This window comes from Phyllobates terribilis, unplaced genomic scaffold, assembly GCF_046119375.1.
Source record: "Phyllobates terribilis strain yellow unplaced genomic scaffold, ASM4611937v1 Scaffold_14__1_contigs__length_39327217, whole genome shotgun sequence".
In the NCBI taxonomy this organism is placed as follows: domain Eukaryota; kingdom Metazoa; phylum Chordata; class Amphibia; order Anura; family Dendrobatidae; genus Phyllobates; species Phyllobates terribilis.
The window spans coordinates 19,186,687-19,202,246 of NW_027362774.1; the positions used below are offsets into that span (position 1 = coordinate 19,186,687).

The 15,560-nt window shown below is 47.4% G+C and overlaps 1 protein-coding gene across 1 annotated transcript in view; it reads right to left on the reverse strand.

Moving 5' to 3' along the window:
• The window catches only part of JPH3 (junctophilin 3), a 115,663-nt gene extending 103,268 nt beyond the window's left edge, over window positions 1–12,395 (reverse strand). Inside the window, exon 1 of the mRNA XM_073659724.1 lies at window positions 11,839–12,395. Coding sequence (XP_073515825.1) covers window positions 11,839–12,220 — 382 coding nt within the window. The 5' untranslated portion in view covers window positions 12,221–12,395. The remainder of the gene's footprint in view (window positions 1–11,838) is intronic.
• Window positions 12,396–15,560: the final 3,165 nt, after the last annotated feature.

A 15,560-nucleotide genomic window follows, 5' to 3' on the forward strand; every position in this document is an offset into this window, starting at 1 on the left:
GGCACGAGCTTTCATGCGCTCACATTCACCTTGATCGACCTGTTAAACGCAGCGGATTTACTGCACGAAAAATACTAAACGCAGAATTTACACCGCACAGAGTCTGCGCCGAGAGAAAAACAGTTTACTGGCTCCATTACCGTCCAACTCAACACCTGCAGGATAGTATGGAAATGAAGGATTGCCCCAAGGTGCCGATAAATGGACTACAGGGCGGCTGTCAGGAAAAGAGAAGAAGCGCCTCAGAGGGGCGGATATAGAATATATCACAGATATACAGCAGATTCCAATGAAAACAAGCAATGTTGTACTTGACATTATGCATCAGCCCTGAGCAGGGTAGCTGTGAATCCGGCTGTGGGGTGCTAACTTGCTAGAAAGTGCGGCACGATCTTTCCGTGTCTCCTCTGCTCCTCTTCCTCTCTCTACAGAGTATAATAGGAGATGTAACCTGCACCGCAGTGAGCTTGTGGTGCGATTGAACTGTTTTTCAGGGTGGATGACAAGATCAAAGGGAAGGTGTGGAAGAAGGGGCTCATAATTGGGTAAAGAAGCAGATTTTTCCGCCAAGATACAGTACAGACCAAAAGTTTGGACACACCTTCTCATTTAAAGATTTTTGTGTATTTTCTTGACTATGAAAATTGTACATTCACACTGAAGGCATCAAAACTATGAATTAACACATGTGGAATTATATACTTAACAAAAAAGTGTGAAACAACTGAAAATGTGTCTTATATTCTAGGTTCTTCAAAGTAGCCACCTTTTGCTTTGATGACTGCTTTGCACACTCTTGGCATTCTCTTGATGAGCTTCAAGAGGTAGTCACCGGAAATGGTCTTCACTTCACAGGTGTGCCCTGTCAGGTTTAATAAGTGGGATTTCTTGCCTTATAAATGGGATTGGGACCATCATTTGTGTTGTGCAGAAGTCTGTTGGATACACAGCTGATAGTCCTACTGAATAGACTGTTAGAATTTGTATTATGGCAAGAAAAAAACAGCTAAGTAAAGAAAAACGAGTGGCCATCATTACTTTAAGAAATGAAGGTCAGTCACTCCGAAAAATTGGGCAAACTTTGAAAGTGTCCCCAAGTGAAGTTGCAAAAACCATCAAGCGCTACAAAGAAACTGGCTCACATGAGGACCGCCCCAGGAAAGGAAGACCAAGAGTCACCTCTGCTTCTGAGGATAAGTTTATCCGAGTCACCAGCCTCAGAAATCGCAGGTTAACAGCAGCTCAGATTAGAGACCAGGTCAATGCCACACAGAGTTCTAGCAGCAGACACATCTCTACAACAACTGTTAAGAGGAGACTTTGTGCAGCCGGCCTTCATGGTAAAATAGCTGCTAGGAAAGCACTGCTAAGGACAGGCAACAAGCAGAAGAGACTTGTTTGGGCTAAAGAACACAAGGAATGGACATTAGACCAGTGGAAATCTGTGCTGTGGTCTGATGAGTCCAAATTTGAGATCTTTGGTTCCAACCACCATGTCTTTGTGCGACGCAGAAAAGGTGAACGGATGGACTCTACATGCCTGGTTCCCACCGTGAAGCATGGAGGAGGAGGTGTGATGGTGTTGGGGGCTTTGTTGGTGACACTGTTGGGTATTTATTCAAAACTGAAGGCATACTGAACCAGCATGGCTACCACAGCATCTTGCAGCGGCATGCTATTCCATCCGGTTTGCGTTTAGTTGGACCATCATTTATTTTTCAACAGGACAATGACCCCAAACACACCTCCAGTCTGTGTAAGGGCTATTTGACCAAGAAGGAGAGTGATGGGGGGCTACGCCAGATGACCTGGCCTCCACAGTCACCAGACCTGGACCCAATCGAGATGGTTTGGGGTGAGCTGGACCGCAGAGTGAAGGCAAAAGGGCCAACAAGTGCTAAGCATCTCTGGGAACTCCTTCAAGATTGTTGGAAGACCATTTCCGGTGACTCCCTCTTGAAGCTCATCAAGAGAATGCCAAGAGTGTGCAAAGCAGTCATCAAAGCAAAAGGTGGCTACTGTGAAGAACCTAGAATATAAGACACATTTTCAGTTGTTTCACACTTTTTTGTTAAGTATATAATTCCACATGTGGTAATTCATAGTTTTGATGCCTTCAGTGTGAATGTACAATTTTCATAGTCAGGAAAATACAGAAAAATCTTTAAATGAGAAGGTGTGTCCAAACATTTGGTCTGTACTGTACATTACACAGTTTCTTATATTCACCTTTACGATCGATTTATGCAAAGTTTGTTTAAAGTCCAGTTTCCTTTTAAATTGTGGGCCACAAAGAAGTCACTGAGCTGGGACCCCTCTATATTAGTCAGGGTGGTCACGCCATGTCAGGCGATCTGCACGGTGGCCTCATCTTATCCCACCTATATGGGATGTCAGGGGTCAGAAGCAGAGACTCCAGCTATCAGCTCAGGGTTTTTGAGGACAAAACTCCATTAATAAAATGATCCATATTTTCAAAGCTATACATCAAGGCATGTCAAGTAATCACAGCCTCTTACAAGGGGGCCGAGACTCCTCCTGGGGGGTCGCCAGGAGCCTTAATGACACAATTACACAATTTACTGTACTAGACACTGGGATTTGCGCTGATACGGCCCATTAAGGACAGGATATGACTCTCTGACCTCGAGACAAACCTAAGAGTCTGCAAGAACTGCCGGTCATTATGTCTGAGAGCAGGAAGAGAGCAGACGTGGAGGCGACCAGGACAGTGAGGAGTCCAGCCCTGGACATGTGGACCCCTGAGCCCCCGAGCTCTGTGTACATGACAGCATCGTATATACAATAGAGAGCTGGTCCTGGTTTCAGGAGCGCTACCTTTATGAGGCTATAGCAAGTAATGACCCGTAGGACGGAGCAGAGATCACGCCAGGAATTTATGGCGGATTTTATGTGTCCTCTGTGACCAAGTGCCTGTAATCTCACCTCTAAAGTTTGCGTAGCATAAAGTAGCGCGCACTGCAAGGATGGCCGCCATAACCCACCAGGCCTCTCGTACCCCATAGACACTGCACAGGTTACACACAGCACCCAGTATAAACACTGATCCCCAAACAGTCAGAAATAAGACTGCACACATCCATCAGTCACACTGCCAAACAGTGCACAGCCTATCCCTGCAGAGAGTGGAAACGCCGTCACATCCCCACATCAGTGATGTCACCGCTGATCTTTCCATGGACTGATAACAGATGCACGCGCTTCTTTATTATTTTGGACACATCTGATTTTCCGTCAGTCACACTACGCTCTGGTTAGACCTCAGTAATGAGGGGCCGCACCGGTCTGTGCTGTGTGCTGGAGACCCCCCGGCCGCTGTACTGGGGGGAAGGTGTGTGCACATTAATGTGCGGTGGACGGCTACGATGCACAGTAACCCCCCTCATACAGCGAGGGGTTGGCCAGTAACATGATGGCGGATCTCGGCCTCACTAATGATCTCGTCTCTGCTGCTGCTGCATATGTATTGGTCTCTCAGGGAAATGGAGTAACAAATAAGACCTGCTGTTTATTATGCTGACAAGCGGGGAGGGGGCAGAGAAGGCACCGGCGTTACCAGCGCCACGGACCTGTCAGATTCAGCGATTTCTTATGGCATAAACAATCCCCGGTCCCATCCCTGTATGTGCATCTGCTGCCCCCGTACATGTTCCCGCAGATGGAGCAGGATCTGGTGCCCGGTACCCGATGCCGCACCGCAATGTACATCTGATGCTTTGCACACGATCTGCACAGAAATCTGGAGACCATATCCAGTATTGATCCGGACTCTGACCGGAGCTCGCCAACCCCTCCTCCATAAATTAATGGGCGCACCAATCAATCACATGATCAGGGATGAGGGCCGGGAGCCGGCAGTGACACGCAGAGCCCGCTTCTCCCCAGATACCAATATATTTCCAGCTGGGGACCCAGAGGCAAATCTCATTACAGGGACACATTGCAAAATCACACACTGTCAACGCAACGCAGGCGATGATCCGCGCTCTGCAGCCGCAATTATCCAGGTATCTACAGAACAGCTAGACACACTGCAATATTCACTCTGACCGGGCAAGAAAGGGGTTAATAGCGTCGTGATATTATACACCCATCAGGGTGATGGGAGTCCACAGGGGTAATCAGGCCCCATAGTATATATTACGTAGAGCTGGGCGGATCGATTCATAGGACTCGGTCCATCGGTAGTCAGTAGTCTCTGGCTCACAAATGGCGCCATGTCATCTGTGCGCCACAAAGCAATCATGAGGCCGTGCCAGGCCGGCGAGATTTGCAAGACTTTCCCAATGCACTTGGAGTTCAGTGTTGGTTCCCCCAGTAGAGAGAAGACCCCCAACGTGTTTATGGCCCAGGATTATTTTTGGAAAAACTTTTTTCCTTATGCCTTAAAATGAATCCAATTGTGTTGAGCTTTGGTTTATGAAGCTCGGCCGCTTGTTATACGAGATCTGTGACCCCCAGATGGATTTGGCATTAAAGGTCTGGTCCAGGGAATAATAATATAGGCGCCAAGTAATGAGGAGGGAATTAATAGCGTCCTTCATTTGTACCACTATCCGGAGGTCTCTGGGCCGCTGCTGTTGCTGTTTGAGCGCTTTATGCCCAGATACATTTATAGATCTATAGATCCCTCAAAAACCGCGTCCATGATGATCTTTTGCGCCTGTCAGCCTGATGAACACAGCGCGGATCCCAAAGAGGTATCGGAAGTGATTTCTGCCATGTGCAGGTTTTCCAGAAGTTCGGATGGGTCAGATGTATCTTTCTATTGTATTGTCCGCCCTGATCCTGCACTTGGATTGTTTCAGCACTAGGCACTTTATTACACACCGTGCTGATGGGATTTACTGCTATACCATGAAACATCACCATTTTCTACATTTATTTTAGATACAAATTGCACTGATGACTTAGAGTATTTGCACCGAAGGGTTAATGATTTTATAATCATGTACTTCTATATGTTCTGGTTGTACAGCTACCTGTTGCTTCAGAACTTTTATTACTATAAAAACAATCCTACAGAAAAAAAATCAATTCAAAGCTCCCCCCCCCCTCTAATGTTGCCCATAATCTGTACAAATCCATTGAGAAAAACAAACCATTTTGAAAGGAAAAATAGAAATAACAAAACTACAATAATGGGGTTGCGAGCACCCTCTTATAATTAGGGTTTATAATCAGCCCATCACATCTCCCCTCATGTTACATAGTAGTCCGTAAATTATAAAAGGTCCGAACACCAAAAAATGGAAGTTCGTGCTCAGAAGGCAAGATACATTCATATATATAGGAAGTGAACCTATTTAGTACCAAAGGTTCACTTCCTATAGATAGTAGTCAGTGTTCAGTCACCATCATTTACCTCGATTCTGATAATCCCCATAGCATTTTTTACTGTTCTAGGAAGATTTTCCTGTCATTTTCTGGTCTGTAAACATCTGACAACACAGCAAAGGATCTCATTGTGGAAAATTATCATCATGTCATTTTCTGGTCTGTAAACTTCTGACAACACAGCAAAGGATCTCATTGTGAAACCTTATCATCATGTCATTTTCTGGTCTGTAAACTTCTGACAACACAGCAAAGGATCCCATTGTGAAACCTTATCATCATGTCATTTTCTGGTCTGTAAACTTCTGACAACACAGCAAAGGATCTCATTGTGGAACCTTATCATCATGTCATTTTCTGGTCTGTAAACTTCTGACAACACAGCAAAGGATCTCATTGTGGAAAATTATCATCATGTCATTTTCTGGTCTGTAAACTTCTGACAACACAGCAAAGGATCTCATTGTGAAACCTTATCATCATGTCATTTTCTGGTCTGTAAACTTCTGACAACACAGCAAAGGATCTCATTGTGGAACCTTATCATCATGTCATTTTCTGGTCTATAAACTTCTGACAACACAGCAAAGGATCTCATTGTGAAACCTTATCATTATGTCATTTTCTGGTCTGTAAACTTCTGACAACACAGCAAAGGATCTCATTGTGGAAAATTATCATCATGTCATTTTCTGGTCTGTAAACTTCTGACAACACAGCAAAGGATCTCATTGTGGAAAATTATCATCATGTCATTTTCTGGTCTGTAAACTTCTGACAACACAGCAAAGGATCTCATTGTGAAACCTTATCATCATGTCATTTTCTGGTCTGTAAACTTCTGACAACACAGCAAAGGATCTCATTGTGGAACCTTATCATCATGTCATTTTCTGGTCTGTAAACTTCTAACAACACAGCAAAAGATCTCATTGTGGAACCTTATCATCATGTCATTTTCTGGTCTGTAAACTTCTAACAACACAGCAAAGGATATCATTGTGGAACCTTATGTCATTTTCTGGTCTGTAAACATCTGACAACACAGCAAAGGATCTCATTGTGGAAAATTATCATCATGTCATTTTCTGGTCTGTAAACATCTGACAACACAGCAAGGGATCTCATTGTGGAAAATTATCATCATGTCATTTTCTGGTCTGTAAACTTCTGACAACACAGCAAGGGATCTCATTGTGGAAAATTATCATCATGTCATTTTCTGGTCTGTAAACTTCTGACAACACAGCAAGGGATCTCATTGTGGAAAATTATCATCATGTCATTTTCTGGTCTGTAAACGTCTGACAACACAGCAAAGGATCTCATTGTGGAAAATTATCATCATGTCATTTTCTGGTCTGTAAACGTCTGACAACACAGCAAAGGATCTCATTGTGGAAAATTATCATCATGTCATTTTCTGGTCTGTAAACTTCTAACAACACAGCAAAGGATCTCATTGTGGAACATTATCAACCAGGAGAAGGTACAATTTTTTTCCAAGACATTAGATCTACTATGGACACTGAAGACATCATCAGAAGTAGCTGAAGTTTGGCACAACAGTAACATTACCTAGAACTGGACATCCCTCAAAAATTGATGAAAAGACAAGAAAACTGGTTGGGGAGCCTGTCAAGAGGCTGAAAGCCAGATTAAAAGAAGCTGCAGGGATTTCTGGTCAGTCCTGGTTGTGTCCTGCATGTGGCAACAATCTCCCATATTCTTCATATGTCTAGCTTGTGGGGTCGGGGGGCAAGATGGAAGTCTTTTCTTACAAAAAAAAAACATCCAAGCCCGGGTATGGTTTGCCAAAACCTAAATCAAATCTCCCAAAAGCAGGAACATGTTGTTATGTCTGATGAGACAAGAGGTGGAACGTTTCAGCCATGATCCCAAAAGGTACAATGCCAACACTGCGCATCAAGAGAAGATCACCATCCCCACAGTGAGGCATGGTGGGGGCAGCATTGTGTTTTGGGGCTGTATTTCGGCAGCTGGAACTGGAGCTTTAGTCAAGGGGGAGGGAATTATGGACATAACAAATATCAGTCATTTTTACATCGAAACCTTCCAGCCTCTCCTAAAAAGCAGGGCTGTGGAGTCGGTAAGCCAAACCTCTGACCCCGACTCCTCAATTTCCATGACACCGACTCCCTCATACATGTCTCATGTTTAAGTGATAAATTTACTGTAGCACAGATTCATCTCCGCTAAAAGTCCAGACCCTGAGATCAGGAATAGGACAGACATTTATAGGACATTTCATAACTTTCCCAAATTCTAATGAAAAAATATTCCCCACAAACTGCACTGAACTACTGTACCCAATTTATTATATATTTTAGGAGTCCACAGCCTCTGCTAAAAAGTCAAAGATGAAGAGTAATTTCACCTTTCAGCACAACAGCGACTCTAAGTGACCTCTAAATCACCAAAAAAACAACTTCAATAGAAGATTAGAGTTTTGGAGCGGGCCAGACCGGAGTCCAGGGGACAATCTGTGATGGTCTAAAGAGGGCGCTGTACCCAGGAGATGCCCCCGCAATGTGACAGATGTGGAGCTGCTGCAAGGAGGAGCGGGCAAAGATCGCCAATTCTAGATGTGCCGAGTGATAGACCCTGACCCAAATAGACTGAACGCTGCCAGAAATGCAGCAGAATATTAGTGTAAGGGTGTGCAGATTTATGCAACCACATTATTTTACTTCATTTTTTCTTTTTCCACCTGAAAAGATTTCAGTTTGTTTTTCAATTAAATTGTACAGATTATGGGCGATATTAAAGGCGTAGAAAGTTCTGAACAGATTCTTATTGGTAGGATTTTTTTTTTTACATGACAAAATCCTGACTTCTTAAGAAGGGTATGAAGACTTATATATACAGTATGTATATCCACACACACATACAGGTCTGCATTAAGAGCGGGAGGGCTGATGGCAGCTGTGCATTATCTGTGGATCAGCTTACTGGAGAATTACTGGTGCGGCCATACACTCTGGAAAGTGGATTATGGCACATGCCCATCGTCACTGCCGCTGCCGGGGGGAAAAGAAAGGGAACAGCGACGCTTACTCAGATATGGAGCTTGGTGATATAGGGTGGTGTGCGCAGATATACACCCACCTATAAAACCGTAAGACTATGTAACCAACCGCATAGAAGCCATATAACTACTGTATGTATCCACATGACCAGACAACTACTGCCACAGCTATGTCACAATGTATCTCCTCGTCGCTCAGCACAGTGTACAGGATCCGTCACTGACGACTAACAGAACTTTGTCATTTTCTTTTTCATTGATTTGGGAGTCAGAAATGTTCCCACAGAATGAGCTGTCACCCTATGTGTACTGCAGGGACCATGTCAGTAAATACCGCGTCAGTAAGGCCACAATCTAATATCCATCCACAAAGCAGCACAAGTCCCAATGTTGTGGGTGCAAACTCCTAGGACTGGACCCGAAACCAGCACATATGTAGATCGTACAGGCGCAGCTCTCCGGGACGGCGGCAGAGCTAAGCCTTATCTGCCCACATATTAGCGAGGCTGGAGCCCAGCAGATAAGGGCAGATCATCTGCGCACACCCTCCACTGAAACGTCCATTTACATTATGGACAAGGTGCATTTTGTGCACTGAGGGCCGGCAGCTCCTGCCTATTGGATTGGTATCCATGTCAGTTCCATCTATGGGAGCAGGACAGGAGGCTCCTTCCCCTGGTGCAGCTGCTCCATCTGGAGTGATACTACACGCAGGCACTCGGGGGGCACTGCCCACTCATCAGCTGTGCCACCCAGCGGGTACAAGGAATGGTGAAGCCCGAGCACGGCCAGATCTGCAGAGGGTTCAGGATGCCGAGGACTGCAGGCTCCTCAGCGACCGACAGCTGAGCTGCACATGAGGAGCCGTGGCCCTCAGTATGTAATATGAAGCGGGGGATATGGGTAGGGGTCCTCATACTATACATGACGCTGTCCAGGGTCCTTAATTCTGTACATGACAGGCAGCCCTCCAAGGGTCCTCATACTATACACACGATCCAGCCCTCCAAGGGTCCTCATACTATACACACGATCCAGCCCTCCAGGGGCCCTCATACTATACACACGATCCAGCCTTCCAGGGGCCCTCATACTATACACACGATCCAGCCCTCCAGGGGTCCTCATACTATACACACGATCCAGCCCTCCAGGGGTCCTCATACTATACACACGATCCAGCCCTCCAGGGGCCCTCATACTATACACACGATCCAGCCCTCCAGGGGCCCTCATACTATACACACGATCCAGCCCTCCAAGGGTCCTCATACTATACACACGATCCTGCCCTCCAGGGGCCCTCATACTATACACACGATCCAGCCCTCCAGGGGCCCTCATACTATACACACGATCCAGCCCTCCAAGGGTCTTCATACTATACACACGATCCAGCCCTCCAAGGGTCCTCATACTATACACACGATCCAGCCCTCCAGGGGCCCTCATACTATACACACGATCCAGCCCTCCAGGGGCCCTCATACTATACACACGATCCTGCCCTCCAAGGGTCCTCATACTATACACACGATCCTGCCCTCCAGGGCCCTCATACTATACACACGATCCAGCCCTCCAGGGGCCCTCATACTATACACACGATCCAGCCCTCCAGGGGCCCTCATACTATACACACGATCCTGCCCTCCAGGGGCCCTCATACTATACACACGATCCAGCCCTCCAGGGGCCCTCATACTATACACACGATCCTGCCCTCCAGGGGCCCTCATACAATACACACGATCCTGCCCTCCAGGGGCCCTCATACTATACACACGATCCTGCCCTCCAGGGGCCCTCATACTATACACACGATCCAGCCCTCCAAGGGTCCTCATACTATACACACGATCCAGCCCTCCAAGGGTCCTCATACTATACACACGATCCAGCCCTCCAAGGGTCCTCATACTATACACACGATCCAGCCCTCCAGGGGCCCTCATACTATACACACGATCCAGCCCTCCAAGGGTCCTCATACTATACACACGATCCAGCCCTCCAAGGGTCCTCATACTATACACACGATCCAGCCCTCCAAGGGTCCTCATACTATACACACGATCCAGCCCTCCAGGGGCCCTCATACTATACACACGATCCTGCCCTCCAGGGGCCCTCATACTATACACACGATCCTGCCCTCCAGGGGCCCTCATACTATACACACGATCCTGCCCTCCAGGGGCCCTCATACTATACACACGATCCTGCCCTCCAGGGGCCCTCATACTATACACACGATCCTGCCCTCCAGGGGCCCTCATACTATACACACGATCCAGCCCTCCAGGGGCCCTCATACTATACACACGATCCAGCCCTCCAGGGGCCCTCATACTATACACACGATCCAGCCCTCCAGGGGCCCTCATACTATACACACGATCCAGCCCTCCAGGGGCCCTCATACTATACACACGATCCAGCCCTCCAGGGGCCCTCATACTATACACACGATCCAGCCCTCCAGGGGCCCTCATACTATACACACGATCCAGCCCTCCAGGGGCCCTCATACTATACACACGATCCAGCACTCCAGGGGCCCTCATACTGCACAAACCCTGAAGCACTCCAGGGGCCCTCATACTATACATGATAGGCAGCCCTCCTGGGGCCCTTATCTTGTACACAGGATCCAGCACTCCAGGGGCCCTCATAGTATACATGGCATGGAGCTGTCCAGGGTCCTTAATTCTGTACATGATAGGCAGCCCTCCAGGGGCCCTCATCCAGTACACACCATGCAGCCCTCCAGGAGCCCTCATCTTGTACACACAGTGCAGACCTCCAGGAGCCCTCATTCTGCACAGACCCTGCAGCACTCCAGGGGCCCTCATTCTGCACAGACCCTGCAGCACTCCAGGGGCCCTCATTCTGCACAGACCCTGCAGCACTCCAGGGGCCCTCATTCTGCACAGACCCTGCAGCACTCCAGGGGCCCTCATTCTGCACAGACCCTGCAGCACTCCAGGGGCCCTCATTCTGCACAGACCCTGCAGCACTCCAGGGGCCCTCATTCTGCACAGACCCTGCAGCACTCCAGGGGCCCTCATATTATACATGATAGGCAGCCATCCAGGGGCCCTCATCTTGTACACAGATCCAGCAATCCAGGGGCCCTCATAATATACATGACATGGAGCTGTCCAGGGTCCTTAATTCTGTACATGATAGGCAGCCCTCCAGGGGCCCTCATCCAGTACACACCTCCAGGGGCCCTCGTCCTGCACACACCCCAAGGGGCCCTCGTCCTGCACACACCAGACAGCCCTCCAGGGACCCTCGTCCTGCACACACCCGGCAGCCCTCCAGGGACCCTCGTCCTGCACACAACCCCAGGGGCCCTCGTCCAGTACACACCTCCAGGGGCCCTCGTCCAGTACACACCTCCAGGGGCCCTCAGCAGCTCTTACCTCCGTCAGAGTAGGTCTCAGTGCCGTAGCCATCCTGCAGCCCGTTGGTCCAGGTGCCCTCGTACTTAGCGCCGTTGCCCGTGCACTCCCGGACCCCGTAGCGGCCCTTGAAGCCGTTGGTCCACTCGCCCCGGTACACCCACTTGCCCTTGCTCTCCACGCCGATGCCATGGCGCTTGCCCTGCGCCCAGGTGCCCTGGTAGGTGTTGCCGCTGGGCCAGGTGTAGACGCCCAGCACCTCGAAGCCGTGACTCCAGGAGCCCGTGTACTCGCCCTGGCCCTTGGGACCGGTGCAGATGCCGTGGCCGTGCGCCTTGCCGTCCTGCCAGCCGCCGCAGTAAGACCCCCCATCGTCAAAGTTAAATCTTCCCCCCGTGGACATGCACGTACCGCGGCCCCTGCACACACGCTGTGAAGACGGGGCTCCGGGGGGCCCGGGGCTCAGCACAGGGGCGCACTCAGGGACCCCGGGCTCCCCAGCATTCCGGGGGATGCTCGCCGTGTACGGGGGGATGAGCACTGCAGCTGCCGAGCCCTCTGCCTCCTCCTCCCCGTCTGTGTCCGGCCCCCGCCTCCTCCTCCTCCCGCTGCATTGGCTGCTGCTCCCGGGACTGATGGAGCTCGGCAGCGCCCTCTGCGCTCACAAGACGCAGCGACTGCGCAACACGGCGCAGCGGGATCAGCCCAGACAGCGGCGCCGGGACGGCAGCGGGGGGCAGCGGGGGTCCGGGAGCTCGGGCGGGGAGACCCCGGGGGTGCGGGGAGCGAGAGACAGAAACGCATGGAGATACAGTATATATACACACACAGTATATATACACCCCATGTGACCTGATATAAATGTATACAGCCCGGGGCACTCACCTGACACCACATATACAGTACAGGGCGGCGGCCCGGGCACCACATACACCCCAAAATCACCATAGATACCACTAATGTCACCATATACCCCCAATATCACCATAGATACCACTAATGTCACCATATACCCCCAATATTACCAGATATACCCCCAATATCACCATAGATACCACTAATGTCACCAGATATACCCCCAATATTACCAGATATACCTCCAATATCACCATAGATGCCACTAATGTCACCAGATATACCCCCAATATCACCATAGATACCACTAATGTCACCAGATATACCCCCAATATCACTATAGATACCACTAATGTCACCATATACCCCCAATATCACCATAGATACCACTAATGTCACCAGATATACCCCCAATGTCACCATAGATACCACTAATGTCACCATATACCCCCAATATCACCATAGATACCACTAATGTCACCAGATATACCCCCAATATTACCACAGATACCACTAATGTCACCTGTCACCAAATATACCCCCAATATTACAAGATATACCCCCAATATCACCATAGATACCACTAATGTCACCATATACCCCCAATATTACCAGATATACCCCCAATATCACCATAGATACCACTAATGTCACCATATACCCCCAATATCACCATAGATACCACTAATGTCACCATATACCCCCAATATCACCATAGATACCACTAATGTCACCAGATATACCCCCAATATTACCAGATATACCCCCAATATCACCATAGATGCCACTAATGTCACCAGATATACCCCCAATATCACCATAGATACCACTAATGTCACCAGATATACCCCCAATATCACCATAGATACCACTAATGTCACCATATACCCCCAATATCACCATAGATACCACTAATGTCACCAGATATACCCCCAATGTCACCATAGATACCACTAATGTCACCATATACCCCCAATATCACCATAGATACCACTAATGTCACCAGATATACCCCCAATATTACCACAGATACCACTAATGTCACCTGTCACCAAATATACCCCCAATATTACCAGATATACCCCCAATATCACCATAGATACCACTAATGTCACCACATATACCCCCCAATATTACCATGGATACCAATAATGTCACCTGTCACCAGATATACCCCAATATCACCATAGATACAGCTATTGTCACCATATACCCACAATATTACCAGATATACCCCCAATATCACCATAGATACCACTGATGTCACCAGATATACCCCCAATATCACCATAGATACCACTAATGTCACCATATACCCCCAAAATCACCAGATATACCCCTAATATCACCATAGATATCACTAATGTTACCTGTCACCAGACATACCCCCAATATCACCATAGATACAGCTAATGTCACCATATACCCCAATATCACCATAGATACTACTAATGTCACCAGATATACCCCCAATATCACCATAGATACCACTAATGTCACCAGATATACCCCCAATATCACCATAGATATCGCTAATGTTACCATATACCCCCAATATCACCATAGATACAGCTAATGTCACCATATACCCCAATATCACCATAGATACTACTAATGTCACCAGATATACCCCCGATATCAAAATACATACCACAAATGTCACCAGGTATACCCCCAATATCACCATAGATACTACTAATGTCACCAGATATACCCCCAATATTACCATAGATACCACTAATGTCACCAGATATACCCTCAATATCACCATAGATACCACTGATGTCACCAGATATACCCCCAATGTCACCATAGATACCACTAATGTCACCATATACCCCCAAAATCACCAGATATACCCCCAATATCACCATAGATATCACTAATGTCACCTGTCACCAGACATACCCCCAATATCACCATAGATACAGCTAATGTCACCGTATACCCCAATATCACCATAGATACTACTAATGTCACCAGATATACCCCCAATATCACCATAGATACCACTAATGTCACCAGATATACCCCCAATATCACCATAGATATCGCTAATGTTACCATATACCCCCAATATCACCATAGATACAGCTAATGTCACCATATACCCCAATATCACCATAGATACTACTAATGTCACCAGATATACCCCCAATATCACCATAGATACCACTAATGTCACCTGTCCCCAGATATACCCCCAATATCACCATAGATACTACTAATGTCACCATATACCCCCAATATTACCAGATATACCCCCAATATCACCATAGATACCACTAATGTCACCAGTTATACCCCCAATATTACCATGGATACCACTAATGTCACCTGTCACCAGATATACCCCCAATATCACCATAGATACTACTGTCACCATATACCCCCAGTATTGCCAGATATACCCCCAATATCACCATAGATACCACTAATGTCACCAGATATACCCCCAATATTACCATGGATACCAATAATGTCACCTGTCACCAGATATACCCCAATATCACCATAGATACAGCTAATGTCACCATATACCCCAAATATTACCAGATATACCCCCAATATCACCATAGATACTACTGTCACCATCCACCCCCAGTATTGCCAGATATACCCCCAATATAGATACCACTAATGTCACCAGATATACCCCCAATATTACCATGGATACCAATAATGTCACCTGTCACCAGATATACCCCAATATCACCATAGATACAGCTAATGTCACCATATACCCCAAATATTACCAGATATACCCCCAATATCACCATAGATACCACTAATGTCACCAGATATACCCCCAATATCACCATAGATACAGCTAATGTCACCATATACCCCAAATATTATCAGATATACCCCCAATATCACCACAGATA